This window comes from Oryctolagus cuniculus, chromosome 21, assembly GCF_964237555.1.
Source record: "Oryctolagus cuniculus chromosome 21, mOryCun1.1, whole genome shotgun sequence".
NCBI lineage: Eukaryota > Metazoa > Chordata > Mammalia > Lagomorpha > Leporidae > Oryctolagus > Oryctolagus cuniculus.
This window is the reverse complement of record NC_091452.1, coordinates 31,079,399-31,100,723: the sequence shown is the minus strand read 5'-3', so window position 1 is coordinate 31,100,723 and position 21,325 is coordinate 31,079,399. Positions and strand designations below refer to the sequence as shown.

Sequence of the window (21,325 nt, the reverse complement as noted above, 5' to 3'; positions counted from 1 at the left end):
ACACCTCTGTTAAGCTGGCATCAGGCAGTGACGTTCTCACATCTGACCTGCTTGCATTGCTCAGGAGAGCTGTGGAACAATCAGGACTCACTCAGATACCCCAGGCGCTTCCAGTGAGGCCTCGGGGTCTCTCCAGAACCCCAGCTCCGTGAATGGCCCCTGGCTACTGTCCTGGCAGGCAGTGCTGCTGCGCTGAGACAAGTGTAGGACATCGGTGGCCATTTCAGACACACTGACCACGAATGGAATTAAAGAGTTTGTTTTAGGTTTGGGCAAGAGTTAATTTTTGACTGTTGTTTGGAGGACTGGGTGTTGCCCTAGTGGTTAAGACGCTGATCGCAATACCTGGGGTTGGTACCTGACTCCTCGCTCCAGCTTCCTGCTGAACACAGACCCTGGGAGGCTCAAGTGATTGAAGTGCTGCCACCAGGTAGGGGACCTGGATGAGTTCCTGACCATGTCATAGTCTCGTCGCCCTCATTAGGGCATGAACCAGCAAGTAGGAACTCTCACTGTTGCTCAAATAAAATTAGGTGTTTTTTTTTTAATTAACTTATTTGAAAGAGTTACAGAGAGAAAGAAAGAGATCTTCCATCAGCTGGGTCATGCCAAAGCCAGGAGACTCCATCGAGGTCCACCACATGGGTGCAGGGGCCCAAGCACTTGGGCCATCTGCTGCTGCTATCCCAGGCGCATTAGGAGGGAGCCAGATTGGAAGTAGAGCAGCTGGGACTGGAACCAGCGCCCATACAGGATGCCAGTCACAGGCGGTAGCTTTACCTGCTATGCCACAACTCCAGTCCCAGAAATTCACATTTTAAACAGTTCCCTTTGTACCTCAGCAGTGATTCTGATTTAGTAGCTCTGAGGCTGTTTTTTTTTTTTTTTTTTTTAAGATTTACTTACTTTATTTCGAAAAGCAAAGTTACACAAAGAGGGAGAGACAGCAATCTTCCATGAGCTAGTTCACTACCCTGAGGCCCACCGTGGAGCCAGGAGCCTGGGACTCCCATCTGGGTCTCAGTCTTCCGCTGCCTTCCAGGAGCATTAGCGGGGTACTTGACTGGAAGTAGAGCAGCGGGGCTCTGATTGGTGCTCACATGGCACACTGGTGTCACAGGCAGAGGCCTAGCCTGCTGATCCACAACCCTGGCTCCTGAGGCCACATTTTGACAGGCTAGTGCATGTTTTTAGTGTAATCCTGAATTTTCCTACTTTTACAGTAAACAGTGCTTTGTGTGGTGACAGGTTATGCTCAATGATATAAAGCTTTAGTTTTATATCCTGCATTTTAGGGGGAAAATCAGTTAACGTGTACTGAAAGCAACTAATTCTACACCGTTTATAATGAAAAACCACAGCCCTTCTCCTCCCCGTTTTCTCTGCCCCCTTTTGGGGACAGATATGGTACAGCAGATTAATTTGCTGCTTAGAACACCTCCATCCCATGTGGGAGCACCAGTTCGAGTCCCAGCTACTCAACTTCTGATCCAACTTCCTGCTAATGCCGCCTGGGAGGCAGCAGGTGATGGCCCAAGTGCTTGGGCTTCTAGCCTCATGCTGGTCCAGCCCTGGCTGCTGTGGGCATTTCGGGAGTGAAGCAGTGGATAGAAGATTGATGATCAATCAATCTCTGTCTCTCCCGCCCTCACCCATCACTCTGTCTTTCAAGTAGATGAAAACACGTTTTTAACAAAAGGAGCCGGGACCGGCGCTGTGGCATAGTGGGTAAAGCCTGCAGTGCCAGCATCCCATATGGGTGCCAGTTCGAGTCCGAGCTGCTCCGCTTCTGATCCAGCTCTCTGGTATGGCCTGAGAAAGCAGTAACAGATGGCCTAAGTCTTTGGGCCCCTGCAGCCACATGGGAGACCTGGAAAAAGCTCCTGGCTCCTGGCTTCAGATCAGCCCAGCTCCTGCCATTGTGGCCATTTGGGGAGTGAACCAGCAGATAGAAGACTATCCCCACACCCTGTAACTCTGCCTTTCAAATAAATAACTCTTGAAGAAAAAAAAAGCTGGTGGTGTGGTACAGCGGGTTACACTGGCAGTTGTGGTGGCTTGTAGGCATCCTGTGTTGCTAGTTCAAGTCCTGGCAGCCCTGCTTACAATCCAGCTACCTGGGAGACAATGAAAAATGAGCCAAGTCCTTGGGTCCCTGCCACCACCCCCCCACCCCCCACCGTGGGAGACCAGGATGGAATTCCTGGCTGCTGGTTCTGGCCCTGGCCCTGGCCCAGACGTGGCTATTGTGGCCATTTGGGAAATGAACAAGCAGATGGAAGACATTTCTCTCTGTCTCTTTTGCCTTGCTCTGCCTTTCCAATAAATAAATATTAAAAAAAAAAAAAAAAAAAAAACCTTTCAACACTCATTCCTTTGTGCTCGCCTCGCCTCTGTGTCTGTAGACGCTGACATGGCTACTCTTTGCTGCCTCAGTTCTGGACGCTATCTTGACCTCTCTTCGTCCCGCCCACCTGTCGCCCGTCTTCCTGGTGTCATTCTGATTCTGCCGTACCCAGTGTTGGATGATGGCCGGGTATGGGAGTCACCGCTGACCCTGCTAGTAGACTAGATTACTACAGGACTTTCTTTTCCCGAGAAGACCTAATCCTCCCGGCGTTTTATTTGCTTAGTTTTCTATTTGTCACCAAGTTCAATCCCAGGTTGATCTAAAAACCTTGACACATCATCTGTCTTGTTATTCTTCACCGGCTCCTGTCCCAACTGGTCTCCTGTGTCGCTGTCATCCTGGGCTCGCCCCCCACACCTTTCCTCTGCTGAGTCTCCTGTTCCTCTCTCTTTTAAAGATTTATTTTATTTGTTTGAAAGAGTTACAGAGAGATTTAGAGCCGGGGGGGGGGGGGGTCTTCCATATGCTGGTTCACTCTCCAAATGGCCGCAATGGCCAGAGCTGAAGTGACCAGGAGCCAGGAGCTTCTTCTGGGTCTCACCTGTGGGTGCAGGGGCCCAAGGACCTGAGCCATCCTCCATTGTTTTCCCAGGCCACAGCAGAGAGCTGGATTGGAAGTAGAGCAGCCAGGACTCGAACTGGTGCTGCAGGCCAGGGCTTTAACCCCCTGCACCACTGCGCCAGCCCCCAGTCCTCTCGTTTTTGCTTTAAAGATTTTATTTGAGAGGTAGAGTTACAGGCAGTGAGGAGAGACAGAGAGAAAGGTCTTCCTTCCTTTGGTTCACTCCCCAAATGGCCACAACAGCTGGAGCTGTGGCGATCAGGAGCCAGCTGCCTCCTCCTGGTCTCCCACGTGGGTGCAGGGGCCCAGGCACTTGGGCCATCTTCTACTGCTTTTTCAAGCCACAGCAGAGAGCTGGGTCGGAAGAGGAGCAGCCGGGACTAGAACCGGTGTCCATATGGGATGCTGGCGCTTCAGGACAGCGCCGGCCCCACAACCAGCTTCTTAAGCACTGGGTCAGACACTTGCCCCTGAGTCAGGATTCTGGACCTGACTCCCACCACCACTTTTCTCCAAGTCTCTGTTTTATCTACAAGGGAGGGTTTGGACTCGGCTATTGCCCAGCAAGGGTTCTTCACTGCCTTGTTGGGATACTTTGTGAGTTTCTTTAAAAAATAAAACTCAAGGCCGGCGCCGCGGCTCACTAGGCTAATCCTCTGCCTTGCGGCGCCGGCACACCGGGTTCTAGTCCCGGTCAGGGTGCCGGATTCTGTCCTGGTTGCCCCTCTTCCAGGCCAGCTCTCTGCTTTGGCCAGGGAGTGCAGTGGAGGATGGCCCAAGTGCTTGGGCCCTGCACCCCATGGGAGACCAGGAGGAAGTACCTGGCTCCTGCCATCGGATCAGCACGGTGCGCCGGACGCAGCGACCATTGGAGGGTGAACCAATGGCAAAGGAAGACCTTTCTCTCTGTCTCTCTCTCTCTCACTGTCCACTCTGCCTGTCAAAAAAAATTTTTTATAAAATAAATAAATAAAACTCGAAGCATTTAAAATTTTATTCTGCCACTGACCAAAATGGAGATAATTGTGTTATGCCCCACACCCCCAGAAAGAAAAATAAAATTATATATAGAAAAAAATGGTTTGGGCTGGCGCTGTGGTTTACATAAATGGTTAAGCCTCTGCCTGCAGTGCAGCATCCCATATGGGCACTGGTTCGAGGCTCGGCAGCTCCACTTTTGATCCAGTTCCCTGCTAATGTGCCTAGGAGAGCGGCAGAGGACGGTGCAAGTACGTGGGCCCCTGCATCCACATGGGGACCCAGAAGAAGCTCCTGGCTCCTGGCTCAGCCCTGCCCCAGCTGTTGTGGACATTTGGGGAGTGAATCAGCTAATGGAAGACCTCTCTCCCCTTCTCTCTCTGGATCTTTCAAATAAATAAAAATTTTAAAAGATTTTATTTATTTGAGAGGCAAAGTTACACAGAAAGGGGGAGAGAGAGGTCTTCCATCTGCTAGTTTACTCCCCAAATGGCTGCAATGCCTGGAGGTGAGCCAATCTGAAGCCAGGAGTTTCTTCCAGATCCCCCAAGAATAAATATTTTATTTAAAAAAAAATGTATTTCGAGGCACAAAACATTAGATATTGAAGGAGGGTGGTTCCTGAAGAATGGAAAATAAGTTTAAGGCAGTTTGTACAGTTGCCTCTGTTGACTGCCTTGCAAGAATTCCCAGGCCGTGGCACAAGGAGAAGGGACCGAAGGGGACCGACCCTGCCAGCCTGCCTGGGTTGAGGAGTCAGAGCCAAGAGGTCCCAGGGCAGAGCACTGGAGAAGAAAGCCCCGTGGTGGAACCAGGAGAGGCGCCAGCCGTCCCTCATGAATGCTCAGCAGAAAATGGATGAGCTCAGCATGGGAAGAAACCAGCAGGCTGTGGCAGGGGCCACACAAAAGGATTAGAACAGAGCTTGGCATCACCCAGGCTGGGAACGGTGCGTGTTCCTGCCAGCCAGACAAAAGCTCCATTCACGGGGTACCCGGGTGCAGGGTTCTAAGATGGAGCCAGGATTGTGTGTGGACCAGAAACAGTAAGGTGACGTGGATATACGGTGTCTTGCTAACTTTGACATTCCTGGAAGAAAGGGGCATTCCATATCCCGCGGGGCCATCGGGATACGGATGCAGAAGCAGCCAGGGGACAGCACTGTGCCTTGTGCCTTGGCTCTTTCTGCAGGGAGGAAGGAGTGAGGCTGGGCAGGCGAGATTATTCCACTTCAGCAGTTTCTGGGTTATGGAGAGGGTGCTCTAGTTGGTAAATTCCTGCCCCCGCCCCGGGGGGGGGGGGGTCCCGCAGAACAGCGGAAGTGCTGGTTTATCGCCTCTGTGAGAACAGGACTGGGGAGCTGGTTGGCTCGTAGATGAAGGGTGTGCCAGCAGGCAGATTGTTGGCAATCTCCAGGAATTAGCCAGCTTTGGGAGGGGCAGTGTCTCCAGGATTAGCAGGAACCCATAGTGTCAAAGCCTCATGAACTATGTAAAGCAAAAGGCGTGATTAATACAAGTACCCAGGAAGGTTTTGTCTCCTAAGTGAGGAACAGTTAGCTCTGGACTGAACACTGCTCTGAACCTCCACAAGTCATTAAAAAAAAAAAAAATTAAAACGATCAGACTTTCTCCAGACCAATTAAATGCATCCCAGAACAAGACCCAGAAAGATTTATAGGAATATTAAAATACCCAGCAACATTCAATCAAAAGTTGCCAGGCATGCCTGGGACCAGCGCCGTGGTACAGTGGGCTCAGCCGCTGCTTGTAACACTCGCATCCCATATCAGAGTGGTTCGGGTTCAAGTCCCGGCTGCTCCATTTCCAATCCAGCTCCCTGCTAATGCATCTGAGAAAGCAATGGATGATGGTCCAAGTGCTTGGGTTCCTGCCACCCGTGTGAGATACCAGGATGGAGTTTCTGAGTCGTGGCTTTGGCTTGGCCCAACCCTGACTTCTGCAGGCATTTGGTGAGTGGACCAGCAGATGGAAAGGGTTTCTCTCTCATGCTGATTTTCAAATAACATAAAAATACATATTTTTTAAAAAAATCATAAACTCAAACATCTGAGAAACTTGATGAACTCCAAATGTTAGAAACAAAGAACATGACACCAAGACGTATATGACTCAGAACTAGTGGTGAAGAGAAAAATATTCTCTCTCTCTCTCTCTCTCTCTCTCTCTCACTCTGCTTTTCAAATAAATAAATCTTAAAAAAAAAAAAAAAAAGTCAGGGGTGGACAGGCAGAGCAAGTTAAGCTCCCCCATGGGACACCAGCATCACATGCTGGAGTTCCTGTTCCAGTCCTGGCTGCTCTGCTGCTTCCGGTCTAGCTGCCTGCTAATGCACCTGCTAAAGCAGCAAGTGATGGCCAAGTGCTTGGGTTCCTGTCACCCACGCGGGGAGACGCAGATGCAGTTCCTGGCTTCTGGCTTTGGCTTGTTCCAGCCAAGCCTGTTGCAGCCATTTGAGGAGTGAATAGGTAGATGCAACCCCCCACCCCCACCCCCAGGCTTTTCCGCCCTCCTCTTCTTCTCTCTCACTTTGCTTTTCAAATTAAAAAAAAAAATAAAAAAATAAAAAAAAAGCAGCCAGAGGAAAAAATAAAGAAGTTTTTTTTTAAAGATTTTTTTGTTTATTTGAAAGGCAGACTTACTAAGAGGCAGAGAGAGAGAGACAGAGATCTAACTGTTGGTTCACTCCCCAAATGGACACAATGGCCAGAGCTGTGCCCATCTGGAGCCAGGAGCTTCCTCCAGGTCTCCCATGCCGGTGCAGGGGCCCAAGAACTTGGACCATCTTCTACTGCTTTCCCAGGCCATAGCAGAGAGACAGATCAGAAGTGGAGCAGCCAGGACTCGAACCGGCGTCCATATGGGATGCCAGTGCTACAGGACGCAAGGAGTGAGTATTCAACCTAGCAATGAAGATGCCTGCAAGCCACATCAGAGGGCCTGGGTTGGATTCCTAGCTCTGGCTTCTGATTCCAGCTTCCTGGCAGTGCAGATCTTAGGAGGCAGCAGTAACGGCGCAAGTGATGAGTTCCTGGCACCCATGTGAGAGATCTGGATTGAGTCCCTGCCCCAGCTTCACCCCGGCTCAGCCTCAGCAGGGGGCATTTGGGGAGTGAACGAGAGATGGGAACTCTGTCTTCTGTTTCTTTGCCTCTTGAATTAAAAAAAAAAATTTTTTTTTAATTTTTAAAGAATGTAAAGGCGTGGGTGTTTGGCCTTGTTAGGAAAATGGCACAGTTTTATCTATGGTGCGATCTACACCCTGATTTACATCCTATGCCCTGGCTCCCTCCACCATTGCTGAAAGCCAGGTGGCCACAAGGCCCAACCACCAGTGTCAAGCCCCACCCCCATCCTAATGAGATTCGCTGCTCCTGCTTCCCTGCCAGCCCTCTGGCAAAGTTTTAAAAGGACCTGTTCCTGAACACGGGGCTCTCTCGGCTCCTCTCTTCTCTTCTGCTCACTCTCTAGCCTCTTCTCTCTCACTCCCCTCTCTCCTCTCCTCTCCTCTCCTCTTTCTCTCTTACTCTCCTTTTCCTTCTTCGCCCCTTCCCTCCGGTCTGCTGTGTTTTCCCCAATAAACCTTTTCCCTTACCCTGGTGTTTGGTATGTTTTGGGACGGCCTAACAGAAATGCATAACAGGACTAGCAGTTAAGACAGCACTTAGGATACCGAGGGGGGGGCCCTGGGTTCAAGTCCACTCCACTCCTGATTCCAGCTCCCTGCTAATGCACATCAGGCAGGCAGCAGACAATGGCTCAAGTGGTTGGGTCCCTGGCACTCACGTGAGAGCCCTGGATGGAGTTCTCGGTTCCTGACTTCAGTCTGGCCCACAGCTGGCTATGGTGGGCAGCTGGGGAGTGAATCAGTGGACAGAAAGTCATTTTATCTGAGTCAGTGCTGTGGTGCAGTGGGCTAAGCCTTGGCCTGCGGCGCCGGCACCCCATCTGGGCGCTGGTGCATGTCCCGGCTGCTCCTCTTCCAATCCAGCTCTCTGCTATGGCCTGGGAAAGCAGTACAAGATGGCCCAAGTCCTTGGGCCACTGCACCCACGAGGGAGACCGGGAAGAAGCACTTGGCTCCTGGCTTCGGATCAGCTCAGCTCTGGCCATTACGGCCATTTAGGGAGTGAACCAGCAGAAGGAAGACCTTTCTCTGTCTTTCCCTCTCACTGTCTGTAACTCTACCTCTCAAATAAATAAATAAAATCTTGAAAAAAAAAAAAAAAAAAAAGCACAAAGAGAATGAAAGGCAGGCAAAGCCATGAGAGCAGTATCTAAACCCAGAAGTGCTTGTTACATACATAAATGGCTTCAGTTCTGCCTGTTCCTGAGGCCTTGGGCTGTTGCCACTGCCACCCAGAGAGCCCCGGGTAGAGGCCCCATGCCCCACACGCAGCAGGTGCCCCAGGCCCCGGGATCAGGAGGGGCCTTGTGTAGCCAGATCCCAAGAGGAGGACCACGCTGCCAGTGAGTGTCAGGGCCTGCCCAGGGCTCCCTCCTTCTTGTAGCCCTGTCCCCCAGACCTCACGTGTTGGCAGCAGTGCTAGGAGGTGGGTGCACTGAAGAAGCCATTAGGTCCCTGCAGGGATCAATGTCACCATCGCAAAAATGGGTCTGTGACAGAAGAGAGCTCAGCCCCGCCCCGCACCACAGGACACCCAGCACCAGGCTGGTGACGCGGCAAGGAGGCCCTCACCAGATGCACGCCCTGTGATCTTGAACTTCCCAGTTCCAGAACCAAGAGCCAAATAAACGCCTACTGTTTACAAACTGCTGCACAAGGCACGGGTCTCCACTTCCTGTAGCTCAGTGTCCCTGGCCGAAGAGTGACCTTGCTACTGGTGGTGGTGGGGAGGCCTGGATGTGAGGAAGGGGCTGTGGACACCCGCATGGCCCTGGGGCTGACCCTCCCCACTGCCCCTGGAGCTGGCTCCGGCCGCATCGCATGGCTACGTTCAGAAGGCAGACGCTGAGGCCATCTGCTGTCACCTGGGTTCTCCCGGAGCTTGCCTGGAACAGCCGGCCCAGGTCCTCGGGCGCCGTCCTGGTAGGAGATCTCTCTGAGCGGTGACATCTGAAGGTGTGCAGGCTGGCTGTAGGCCAGCCGTAGGCAGGCAAGCAGGCAGCGAGGAGGGCAAGAGGAACGCGGAGGGTCTGGCATTTCTCCAACAAGCAGGGTAAGCTGCAGGCGTGACATCTTTATCAGCTTGCCTTGGGCCCACGGCTGGCTTTCCCATCCTTTGCCTCTCCATGGGCCACGTCCACCCTCCACCCTCTGCCCTGCCCTGCCTCAATCTGGGGAGCCAGCACCCCCCAATTCCTGGGCTGGGGACCCAGAGAAATGCTTTCTTGGCATTAAAGATCGGGCAGGACCAGATCTTTAAAATGAGGAGGGCTGGGCGAGGCAGGGGCCAGGCCCCCCAGGATGGAGCCTCAAACGCTGGAAGGGACCATGGCCAGCAAGCCCTGTTTAATGGAGGGGTAAAAGGAGGGACCTGAGAGAGGGGAAAGGCCGGGCCAGATCCCCCACAAGCCTGGAGCAGAGCCAGGCTGACCCGAGTGTGCTCTGTTCCCTTCCCACGGCCTTCAGACAAGGAATCGCCTGGCGCAGTGAGACCTTGGTCCTCCCCACCCCACTCCGGGTCCTGGGACTGCACACCATCCTGTCCTCGCCCTCTCGGCCCCCTCCCTTCTGCCCCAAAGTGTCCTGTGACTCAGACCCCTGCCTTTCTCCTGGGCCTTGGGGCCTCCCTCTGCCGCTGGGTCTCTCTATCCAACAGGGTCCCACTGTCCCCAGACCCTACCTCTAATTTTATTTCTTGCCTGTCCTGCCGGCTTCCTTGCTAGGGTCAACTCCGGCTCCCCAGGGTGACCGTGCCACTGAGCTTCTGGTGGGGGCTGCCCCCGGGCTGCTGGGGTGGGGGTGGGGGGAAGGGACGGTCCCCCTCTACTGGGGACAGTCCTGTGACTGCTGTACCCCAGAGTGCCCTGCTGCTGGCTATGGCCACCTACACCCCATGCCTGCATGCTCTTGGGGTCCCCCATAATGGGACCCCTCCCCCAACATCCAGGCTCTGAAGGAAACACACAAGCTCTGGCTCTGGCCTGATGCATTGCTGAACCTTGCAGACTTATCCACAGACCAAGAGTAGGCAGCTTGGCCCGGGGGGTGGGGGTGGTGGGAGGCCAGGGTCCTGGGGGTGATGGGCAGCACCCTGTCCCCATCCGAGTCAGCTGTGGCTTTGCCCCTGGTGGGTCTCCAAAGGGGCTCAGCCCCAGGAAGCAGCTGGAGAGGGTCGGGGTGGGTGGGGGCCACCCCTTCTCCCCACCATAGCAGCAGCAGCAGCGAGGGCTGGAACTTGGCAGCCACGGATCCACGATGCAGAGAGGCTGAGAAGGGGCGTGGGGGAGGCATCACCCTCTTATTGGGAGGTCTGACCTGAGTGCCGGCATCCTTCCTGCTGGGAGCGCCCATTCTTCTTTTGTCCCCTTAATCCCAGGAGGACCATTTGCACTGGCTCTCTGGGGGCCTGGTTGGGGGCGGGGCCTCCCAGGCCTCCGTCATCCACTGTCCTATGCGCTTGAGAGCATTGGTCTTTGGGAGTGACCCAGGCAGACAGCGGGTCACCTGGCACAGCAGGCCTGGGGCTCAGGCCCCGGCTCCACAGCTGCAGAGCCCCAGGTGGAGGCAGAAGCAGCAGCAGCTCCGGTCTCAGCACCCCCTCAACCCCTGGCTCCAGGTCCAGGCCCTCGTAGACGGTGGAGAGTAAGGTGTGCTGGCTCAGCCGCTGGCGCAGGCCAACCAGTAGGGGCTGGGACAGGGAGGCCACGTCCATGTTGTTGCCCAGGTCCACTCGGGGAACTTGGCTGTATCATTGATGGCCTCGGTGAGCTGGCGGGCAGTGGCTCACGTCAGCCAGTTGTCTGCTGCGAGAGGCAGGCACAGCAGCTCGTCGCTCAGCCCCGTGAAGCTGAGGTCCAGCACCGCCAGCCCAGCGCTGTGGCTGCCCAGGGTCGCGCGCCGATGGCGGGATGCTGGAACGCCCAGTCTCCCCTGCGGCTGGCAGGGTCTTCTTGAAGCTGGGGGGTGGGGGGATCCGCAGGCGGGGAGGGGCTGAGCAAGGGCCTGGGGCTCAGGGCCAGGCAGCTCCCCACCAACCAGACAAGAGGCAGCCCAGGGCTGGGTTCCAATGGCCACTCAAAGGCGGGTTCTGTCCAGCGGCCACTTTCTAAGTGGGTAGCTGTGGACAGTGAGCCTTTGATTGATTGCCCTTTGGTGCAAGCAGACAGGCTCAAACACACAGGTGATTAGAAAAACATGTGTGCCCGGTACAGGCCACACCTGTTCTGTTTCCTCCTCCCCCAACCCCACTCACTTTTATGCCCACACCGTGGGAGTGGGAATGATAAACCCATTTTACAGAGGAGCCAACCAATACTCAGGGAGCTGAAATAACTTCTACAGCTGCACACGCCACAGAGGAGAGAGGTCTGGTTCCTGGTGTTGGCTAGAGAGGGGACAGGTCCAGGGGACCGAGCAGGGAGGTATGGGGGGCTCTGGGGTGGCAGCATGCAAAGTGGTATTCTAAGCTGAAAGGGATGCTTAGACCCCATGTCCCCTTCACATACTTGCAGTTCTCTTTCCTGTCATTTGAATACAGCCCATTAAGATGTGGGGGTGGGGAGCACTGAGAGCATTTGAGTTCACCTGCAGCTCCCCCCGCGCCCCCCCCCCCCGCCAGCCCCACCTGTATAACAGGGAACAGCCCCCCATGGACTCCCAGGTCAGTGCAGGCCACCAGGCTCAAGGTGGGATAGGTGGGGACAAATGGAGACATGCCTGGGGGCAGCTCCCAGCTGTAGCTCTGCCCCGCCCCCAGGGCCTGGGTGCCTGCGGCCAGTTCCAGGCCAAAGCTGTGACAGAGTGACTGCAAAGGGAGATGTGCAGCAGAGTGAGCCGTAGGGTCGGGCTGGCGTGGGCCAAGGATTCCCAAAGAGCAGCAGGAAAATCGGGATCAGGCGCAGCCTCGGGCAGCTCTCTGCCTCTTCCAGCCTCAGTCTCTTTCCCTGTAAAATGGGTATCATGACCCAGAATTCGCCACTCCCTCTCCTCTGTGGTGAAGATTTATCTGGCACCTGCTGAGGTCCCCTCAGGCCCAAGGGGGTGCACAGATTGAGAGATGAGCCCAGGGCAGGAGGGGGCATTGTCCTGGGGTGGGGCAAGGAGGCCCCGTGGGGAGCTCAGCTAGAGGTAGGGCGCCTGCCGCTGTGGGGCCCGACTGACACCAGGCTCCAGGGTGAGAACAGTGCGGGTGTCAGCCTGGTGGGGTCCCCAAGCTTGGGTTCTTACCAGCTCTGTGCCTTCCTCTGGGCCAGGCTGGCCCCTCGCTGCCGCTTGGAGTGAGGGGTGAGGTGGTAGATGAGCTGCCGGCAGATCCTGTCCAAAGATTTCCACAGCTCACGGTCCTGGGGCAGGGTCAGCAGAAGTGGGGAGCGGGGGCCAAGCAGGTACAGAGGAGCCTGAGCCCCTCCCGTCCGCTCTGGGCCTCGGGGCGAGGGACCTGGCTGGCCGAGTGTGTGAATGTGCATGGCCACGCACCATGGGCCTCTAAGCTGCCCACTCCCTCCCTGGCTGTGAGCGGGCACGAAGCCATAGGAGGCTGGCTGGCTGCCCGCCGGGAGATGGACAGACTGGGCCAAGGCCCGCGGTGCCCTGCGGGAGGAAGCCTGGACAATGGGCCTTTGTTCCCTGTTCTCGGGCCAAGGGCCAGCGACTCAGGCTATCGGCCGGCTGCCCGCCCACTCTCCATACACACCCCCCTGCAAGGGGGTGGGGGGGACTTGCCACAGCGGTGGGGAGAAGCCGGACCAGGCCCCTCGAGGGAGCCCGGCTCCACTGCCGCCAATCCCAGGCCGTAGCAACGAGCCAGGTCAGCATGTTCTTCTTCCTCTCGTTCTCGGAGCTACACTGTGCCCATGGGGCCTGAGTCCGGGCAGACAGGGCTGGCAGGGGTGGGGGTGGGGTGGGAGGTAATGTGTGACAGCCCTGCCACCTGTTCTCTCTTGCCTCTAACCGGGCCCTCATAGAGGCCCAGCTCGGGGCGGAACACCAGGTGCGCGTGGCACAAAGCCGCCACGAGCCCGCTCCACTCTGTGGAACGATCCTTGACGCAGTCCCCTTCTGTGAACAGTCCCAACAGCACACACACGCAGTGCAGCAGGCCCTGATGGTTACTGTGATGGCCCTCGGGCCAACTGCATGCAGATGGAAGGGGTCAGAGCTGGCAGGTCTGTAGTGGACATTCCTCTACTAGGGCCCGGGGCTGGTAGCTGGCCACTGCCACCCAGGCCAAGGCTGTGTCCGTACTGGCAGGGACTTTGGCAGGTGCCATCAGAGTGGGGCTCGGGGCAGCTGTGGGAGTACAGGCTGCAGGTGGCAGATTCCACTGGGCATGAGGAGGCACCTGCTGTGGCCCAAGCTGCCGAGGAGCCAGGCGGGCAGGCGGGTGAGGCAGGGGGTCAGTGAGCACCTGTTCCTACAGGTATCCACACGGGGCCAGGGACCCCCATCTAGGGCTTCTTTCTTCTGATTCAAGAGCTCAGAGCCTGGGAGTCCAGCTCTGTGCATGCATTTGTCAGGATAGCCCAGGTCCTGCAGAATCTCCGTGTGCCTTCTGCTGTCACCCAGGAAACAAGTCTAGCCAACCGTGTGTGACTTTCAAGGTTAGACAAATCACAGCTTGCGTTTGCTCTGGCTGCCGGCCGGCCTAATGCACTGAAGCCGGCAGCAGGACACAGGGAGAGGCCGTGAGGATCCAGGCTCCTAGCCTGCACCCCTGGGCCTGCTGGCCTCACCTTCTTGGGGCACTGCAGGGCCTGAGCCAGGTTGGCCAGCAAGTCGTGGGAAATGGGGTCCACCAGGGGAAAGAGAGTCCCGTTTCTGTAGAGGATATGGGTGAAGAGGGTCCCCCCTGAGGCCCAGGTCCTGCAGGTGCTGAACGCAGTTGAGGGTCCCCTTCCCATCTCTCCATGTCCCTCCCTGAGGCTTGCTGGAGCACCCCTGCTGGGCGGTGATGGGACAGCTGTTCAGGGACGGTGGACTCTTCAGGTGACGAAAGGGGCAGAACACTGGGGGTCCTGGTTTAGTCTCCGAGGTAAAGTGTCCTGTTCTGGCCTTATCTGGGATTGGTGCTTGTTGGGGGGAATTTCTTGGGGGCTCCTGCCCCCTAATGATCCCCATATGCCACTGCCCACTCCTCCTCAACACCCCCAGCATTCACTTTGCCTCCCCCCGCCACGTGGTCCCTGGGGCTGCAGACTATGGCACGGACCTCTCTCAGCTCAGATATCCAATGGCAGCCTTGTAGCCTGTGCCTCAGCTTGGAGTAGGGCACCAGCACCATGCCCAACATCCCAGGAGTCACCCAGCACCCTTCCTGCAACCTCTCCCCCCACATCTTCACCTCCCCACTGCCCCTGCCAAGGTTCCGGCCTCATCCTCTAGGAGCCATTTCCAGGGTTTGTCAGCCTTTCCGTATGCCTGCAGTCCTCCCGACGGCTGCCCCAGCCAGCTCCATGAAACACAGACGAACTTGACCTTGATCGGCATCAGAGACTCTGCGTGAGTCTCGGCACTCCCCATGCCTGGCCACAGAGGGAGCCCTTCCCAGCCCACCAGCCTCCCCTCCCAGCCCTCGCACTGTCCAGTGCCCTCTCCACCAGGTGTCTACTCCCATTGCTTGGGGTGGGGCTGAACACACTTCCAGAAGGGTCCATTTCAGGGACACACTGACAGCTGATGGGGCAGGACCTGGGCACAAAGAGGCAGGCCAGACAGGGCTGCAGCCGTGGGGTCCCTGCGGAGTTATGGGGCAGGACAGGCCAACCTCTGGTCTCTGAAGGCTCTTCTCCCTGCCCCCACCATGTCTCCCTGTGCAAATGCCCAGAGGCTGCCTTGGACTCCAGGCGCCATGCACCCGAGACAGCCTACGCTGTCTGTGTAATCTGGCTGATTCAGGCGGTTCTGCTATTTGCTTTTCCAACATGGTTCAAGTCACAGATGCCAGCTAGGAAGGACCCAGGGGGAGGAAGGAGAGCCTGGGCCAACCCAGACAGTGCCCCAGACTGGCCCCAGACCACAGCCTGCCAGTCTTCCGCTGGTCTGGACAGCTCCTCTTAAAGGGCCGGCTCCACCTTTCCAGTCAGCTGGGCCTAGAGCAAAGAAACCAGGGGCCGGAGCAGGGCCGGGGCAGAAGCAGGAGCGGGAGCGGGCCGGGCGGCTGCGCTGTAGCCCCAGCTGCCACCCTGCCACCTCACTTTCCTCTCTGGGGCTTGGATTCAACGTTTCTGTACACACCTGTCTCCCTCATTTCACCTTCTTGCAGGCCAAACACCTGCACAGCTGATTTCAGTTCACAGGGTAGGGGAGGGGCAGGGAGGTGGCTAGTACTCCAGGAGGGTGGGGACAGGAGTAAAGGGGAAAGTAGCTGGCCCTGAAGTGACACTGGTGACCCTGGAACTAAAGCACTCATGTCTCCTAGGGCAATCCAGAGCTCGGGTGTGTGGGACCAGAACCCCCCCCCCAGCCACCTGCTGTGTGCTGTGATGGACAGGTGCGCAGCGCATGTACTCAGTGGGCACACCCTGAATGTTAGAACAGGTGAAGGGTGCCGCGGCTCCCTCTGGGCTGCAGTGGCAGTGCCCTGGTGAGGGTGCACCTGCAGATCAGACCCCAGGGTCTGCAGCAGTCTGCAGCCTGTGCCTGCCTCCCTTCTAAACTGCTGTCTCCCACCGTGAGCCAATACAAGGTGATTCGGCCCCACCCCACCCCACCCCCCACCCCCCACCCCCGCTCCTCCATGACTAAGGCCTGAATCAGGGCTCTTAGCGCCAGGCTGGGGGCGCCCTCAACACACAACCGACCTCCCTCCCCAGAGCCCAGGTCACACTCGCCGGTCCCCCGACGACGCCGCCGCCTGTGGCCTCCTTGTCGCCCAGACAATAGCCCCAGGCCCTGCGACCCGCCACCCCGGCCCAGAGCCACAGCCCGCAGCCCACAGCCCAGGACCCTCCACACACCCCCCCCCCCCCACGGCCCTCCCGCCGCCAGCCGGAGCCGGCCCGCTCCTTCTCTCGCCTGGCGCAGGAGGCTCTGCAGCTGCCCGGCGCGCTCGGGCCGCCGCTCCCAGAGCGTGGACTGGATCTCGCGCTTGTAGGGTGCGGGCCCTGCGCCCGCCGCCGCCCCTGCCTCCCAGCCCGCCTCGTGCCCGGCCCTCCGGCCCAGACGAGCCCCCAAGACCGCCGCGCGGCGCAGGCACCCAGCTGGCTGGAGGCCGGGCTGCCTGCGCCCCGCCCCGCCCCGGCCCCGCCCCGCCCCGCTCCCGCCCGGGCCGGGGATGTGCCCCGTGGGCAGCGCCGCAGGCGGAGCGCACTCATGGGCGAGGGGGACTCCGTGTGGCACTGGGCTCGCCGCGTCGGACCTGGCTCTGGAGTTGTGTCGCGAGGGCCCAGAGCCTGGCCGGGTCTGGTCCAGGGCTGGGCAGCTCCTCCGTGGCCTTGAAGCTTTCAGAGAGCCAGCGTTAGGAGGCGCCCCCCACCACACACACACAGTGGACAGTTAGCTGACCTGTCTACTCTCTGCCGCTACTCCCTGCTTGACTGGGTGGAGCCAGCCGCCTGTGGGAGATAAAGGGGATTGGGGGTGTTAACCTTGAGCTCTTTGCACCTGTCTTCCTGCTTGACAAGGGGGAGAAGTGCAGGCCATGGCCAGGGTGTGGCCCTCTGGCTCCACTAGGGACCAGGTTGGAGCCACGGACCTGTGTGAGGGGTGTCCCAGTACATGGGGCTCCCTGTGCAGCCCCCTGCCCTCCCCTGGCTCTGGAGGTATGTGTATATGGAGGGTGGGGCACTGGGCTCTGGTCCCTAGTCCTACCAGCAGGGACCATGTGTGCACGCTACAAGGCTAGGGTGGTTCCTGGCTGGGCCAGTGTGCAGGATGAGCACACAGGAGTAAGCAGAGACTGCTGTGGGCATATACAGTGAGGGGTGGCAGGCTCTCCTTCCTGTAGGTTAAACAGAGCCTGCTGGGGGATTAGGAGACTACATGGGGTTAAACTCAGGCAGGGGCCCTGGAATGGGTGCCCCTTGACTCCCCCACCCCTTGTTACACCTGTCCCTGGTATCTGCCAGCCCGCCCCAGTGGCCTCCACGCCCTCCCTTCCCCCTGCAGCCAGCATTGTCCTGAGGCCACCTTGGCACCGCAGGTTTCCTCCCTGGCAAACCTGCATGACTGCCTGGGCTGCCCTCCCTCAGGGCCAAGCCTCTGTGGCTGAACTGACTGAGCACTAAGCTCCAGCCCCAGTGGCTCCAGGGACCTCTCCGACCCCCTGCCCAGAGCCAGCAGCCTGGTAAGTCCTCCTCCTCCTGAGCCCTGCATGCTCAGGGCTGGAGCCCCGAGCTGGGTGGCTCCCAGGCCCTGACCGCATCTTTCCAGAGGCTGGGCCAGGCCTGGACTATGGAAGACAGACGGAGAAGGTGTGGGTAGGGGAGGGGTGGGCAGGGCTGAGCTGGGGTGTCACGAAGGGGACAATGGCAGGCAGTGGCGTGCGGGAGGGGGCGGATTTCCCAGAGTCCTGTGGAAGGCAGGGAATGCTGCTGCCCCCCAGCCCTGTCCCCCCCACCTGCTCCCATGTCCCTGCCTGCGAGGACATTTTTCCAGGAAAGGAGGGAGGGGCGGGGTGTCTGGGTGCCTATGCCTGGATGGGCCTGCCTCTCCCTCTGCCTGCTGTGGGGAGGGTCTGGGGTGAGTCGGCTCTTGGGGACTATTTCTGGCCTGGCCCAGGGGTGTAAAGGAGTCCCCAGAGGCAGAGCTGTCTCCTGGGGGAGGGGGGAGCCTGTAGCCCCTCCCCCACAGCTGCTGGCCCCTCCCCCTTGGAGCTGTCCTGGGCAGTACAGCTGTGTGTGTGTGTGGAGACTGTGTGTCCACAGTGTTGCCTTCTCAGCACCCAGGGCTGCTGTGGCAGCTGTCCTGAGTCCTTCAGGGAACCAATGAAGTAGCAAAGTTGGAGGAGGGGGGCAGGCAGAGATCAGAGAGAGGAAACCATCAGACCCCCCCACCCCGGCCAGGCCACGATGGATGGAGGCCCACGTGAGGTCCTTGGAAGTTTCATGGACACTTTCATGCACAAAACAAACATAGACACAACTATGCATGCATTTCAAAAAAAAAAAAAAAAAACAACTATTTTTTGCGCCCAAAATAAATTTATCTTTTCATTTGCTTTGATTTTCCCACAAACATTTAGAAGTAGCCTCATACTAGGCCACATGGACTTTCTAGGAGCCAAAGAGGGGTGACAGCCACACGTTTAGTGTCCCCAGCCCTTGGCCACCCAAGGAGAACCGAGGTCCAAGCGACCTGGCTGCCTGGGCAGGAAATGGACCCACCCACCTTTGGCTGGGAGGAGCGAGGCAGATGGAGATTCTCTAAGAAGGCAAAGGTTTCCCTGAACTTGTCCTATGGGGGTGGCTGGGAACCGCCGGAGAGCACAGCTTAGGCCCTGGATCTGTCCTGGGCTGCCACTAGTTGGGTGCGCAGGCTCAGGCAAGGGAGGAAGCTGTATTGGTTTCCCATGACTGCCATCGGAAGTTACCACAAGCTGGAAGGCTCTGCGATGGCGGAAATGGTTCTCTCCCCGCGCTGGTGCAGGAGGTCTTTCCTGGAGACTGGCAGCTCCTGGCCACCCCTGGCACTCCTTGGCTTGCAGCTGTCCCACCCCCGATGTGGCCACCGTGGTCACGTGGCTGTCTTCTTCGTGTACCTATGGCCGTCCTCCCCCGACCTCCTTGTGGGGCCACGGGTCAAGGGCTCTCGGACCCACTTTAACCCAGCATAAGCTCATCTCTGCTAACTTCTGCGAAGGCTCTCCGAGTGAGGTCACATTCTGAGCTTCCCGGTGCGTAGGGATTTTGAGGGTGGGTACCCTGTTCGGCCCAGGACAGGGGCCTCTGCAAAGCCTCAGTCTGGCAAAGGCATCCGAGGATGGAAGGAGAAAACAGCCAGCGGCACTGCAGGGACGCGAGCCCTCTTCACTTTAGCGAGTCATCTCTGGCTTTCTCCGGAGCCCGCCCAGCCCTCCAGCGTCTGCCCACTCAGCGCCGATTACTGGGGCACCATGGATACTGCAGAGATTGCGATACTTAGAGGAGGGGGCCGCAGACTCAGAGGGGGAGCTGGGATGGGGGGGTGAAGGAGGAGGGGGCCGCGCTTCTGGGCATGGCAAAATTCTGCGCGAAGTCCAGGCAGGAGCACTGGGCGCGGAGTAAGGGGCAGGCACAGACAAAACAAAAATTCATCCACAGGGCCAAGGGGGCCTTGGAAAGGTTTTCAGCAGAGGTGGGAGGGAGGGCAGGCTCTGATTTGCATGTGAACATTGGGCTGGGACCTGTGACTGGGAGCCGGCAGGTGAGAGGAGGGGCCTGTGGGGAGTGGGGTTCAGGTGCAGCCAGGGTGGGGTTGGGAAGCAGGTGGAAAGGATCAGAGGGGTTGCAGGGTGGGGCTTCCTGAGGCTAACGTGGTGGCCAGGGTGAGGTGGGAGGGCGGGGAGAGGTCAGAGGGGCGTGGGGTAGGGTGGGCAGTGGCTTAGCTCAGGTCTGGGCTTGTTAACCCCAGGGGGCCGTCTGAAACCTTAGCCAGCCCAGGCTCAGACTTGGACTTGGAAGCCAGAAGTCAGTGAGCAGGCGGCCGTGAAAAGAGCTCGGGAGTACTGGGTGAGCTGAGTGGGGTGCGCATGGGACACGCCGGGTGTTCGGGGCATCCGTGAAATCACGGGGTGCCGGGAGAGGGGAACTGGTGGTTGCCAGGCGGGCTTGGGTGTGGAGTGAGATAGGGGTGCTTTGGCTCCCCTCAGAGGCCAGGCCCTGTGATGAGGGGTGGGGGCTGGGGCCTGGCCCTGACTTAGCCTTCCTCTCCACCTACCCCCCACCCTGGATCAAGGGCCAAACACTACAGATAATTACCAGGTGATGTGATAAATGCCTCTTGGCCCAGCCCGCCCAGCCCATCCGCCCTACCTGGAGAGAGTGCTGTGGGCAGGGAGGAGGGGGTGACATGGAAGGGGGCACTGGGGGCCCAGGACGAAGGCAGCTACAGACGTGGGCGTCCCCCACGAGGCCAGATCCGGCACAGCCTGGACGGTGATGGGTGCTTCCTGCAGTCCCTGCCCCAGGCCCATTCTTCTGGGTGAAGTGTCCTAGCTAATCGCAGTTCTAAGAAGCCGAGGCTGGCACCAGGAAGGCCGGCCCCCCAATCCCTGTGCCGTCAGTGCCCGCGGTTGAGTCTGAACCCAGGGACCCGGAGCCCTCACCCGTCTGCCAGGGGGCCTCTGGGTTTGGAAGCTGGACTCGGGCCCGGGAGATGCCAGGCTGGTCCTGCAGCCGAATGCTCCTGAGCCTTTGTGAGATAATTCCGGAGACCCACGCACTTGGCCACGCTCCAGCCTCTCTCCTCATAGGAAAGGTGTGTGTGCTGGCACCATGAACGCTGCAAATGGCACAGGGGTGTTGGTCAGGCTCTGGGGGCAGGGGTTGGCCAAGGCCTTCCTCCCCGACTACCCCTGGGTCTTAGCGTGGAGCTGGGGTTTTCCTTGTATCCCCTCTGTGTGGTCTCAGCGGCTCTGAGTGGTCTGGGTAGCCCCTGCCCGCCCCTGCTCTGTGGCTTCAGACAGTGGCCAAGAGTCCAAGGCTTGAAGAAGGCAAAGAAGCCAGCTGGGAAAAACCTGCCAATCGACCGCCGTCTCTTTATCTGCAGAGGTAGTGAGCTCCCTGGTGGGGCAGGTGTGTAAGCCAGGCTTTCTGGGATGCTGGAGTCACGGAGATTCCACAATCCTTGGGTTATTGAAGATACTGCAGTGCTGCGTTTGATGTCAGTGTCGCTCAGCCCATTGACATCGCACTGTCTGGGGTGATGTCAGGTTTCCACGCTCCCCCGGCGAGGAGTGGGGAGGGGGAGGCCTGAGGTCCTGCCTCCGTGCAGGTTGGGCACTGCTCGAATCTGGACCCATCTGTCTGGCTCCATCACAGTGAGGCTTCCAACACGGAACTGCCGGCTGGCCGTGGAGGCTTGCTCAATACTTCCTGGCCTAGCCCTCTGGTGCTACCGGAATCTCGCACCTGATGGCAGGGTGGGACAGGGCAGGGCAAGGCGGCGGTGGCGGAGGGGACTGCTAGGAGATGCCAGTTACAGGAAGTGGTTTGTGCGGATTTCCCTGGGCTGTGGGTCCCCGTCCTCTTTCAGGCTGTGGTTTCCTGTGCCAGGAGCTCCCTTCTTGCTTCACCAGTTCTACGTTTCCCCAG

General features: G+C 58.1%; 1 protein-coding gene across 1 annotated transcript in view; it reads right to left on the bottom strand.

Annotated features, from left to right (window-relative positions):
* Positions 1-873: 873 nt before the first annotated feature.
* The window catches only part of LRRC75B (leucine rich repeat containing 75B), a 25,489-nt gene continuing 5,037 nt past the window's right edge, over positions 874-21,325 (bottom strand). The window contains 8 exon segments of the mRNA XM_070066298.1: positions 874-10,696; positions 10,699-10,829; positions 10,832-11,170; positions 11,682-11,887; positions 12,324-12,439; positions 13,829-13,936; positions 13,938-13,958; positions 16,110-16,458. Of these exon segments, the coding sequence (XP_069922399.1) occupies positions 10,598-10,696; positions 10,699-10,829; positions 10,832-11,170; positions 11,682-11,887; positions 12,324-12,439; positions 13,829-13,936; positions 13,938-13,958; positions 16,110-16,458 (1,369 nt within the window). The 3' untranslated portion in view covers positions 874-10,597.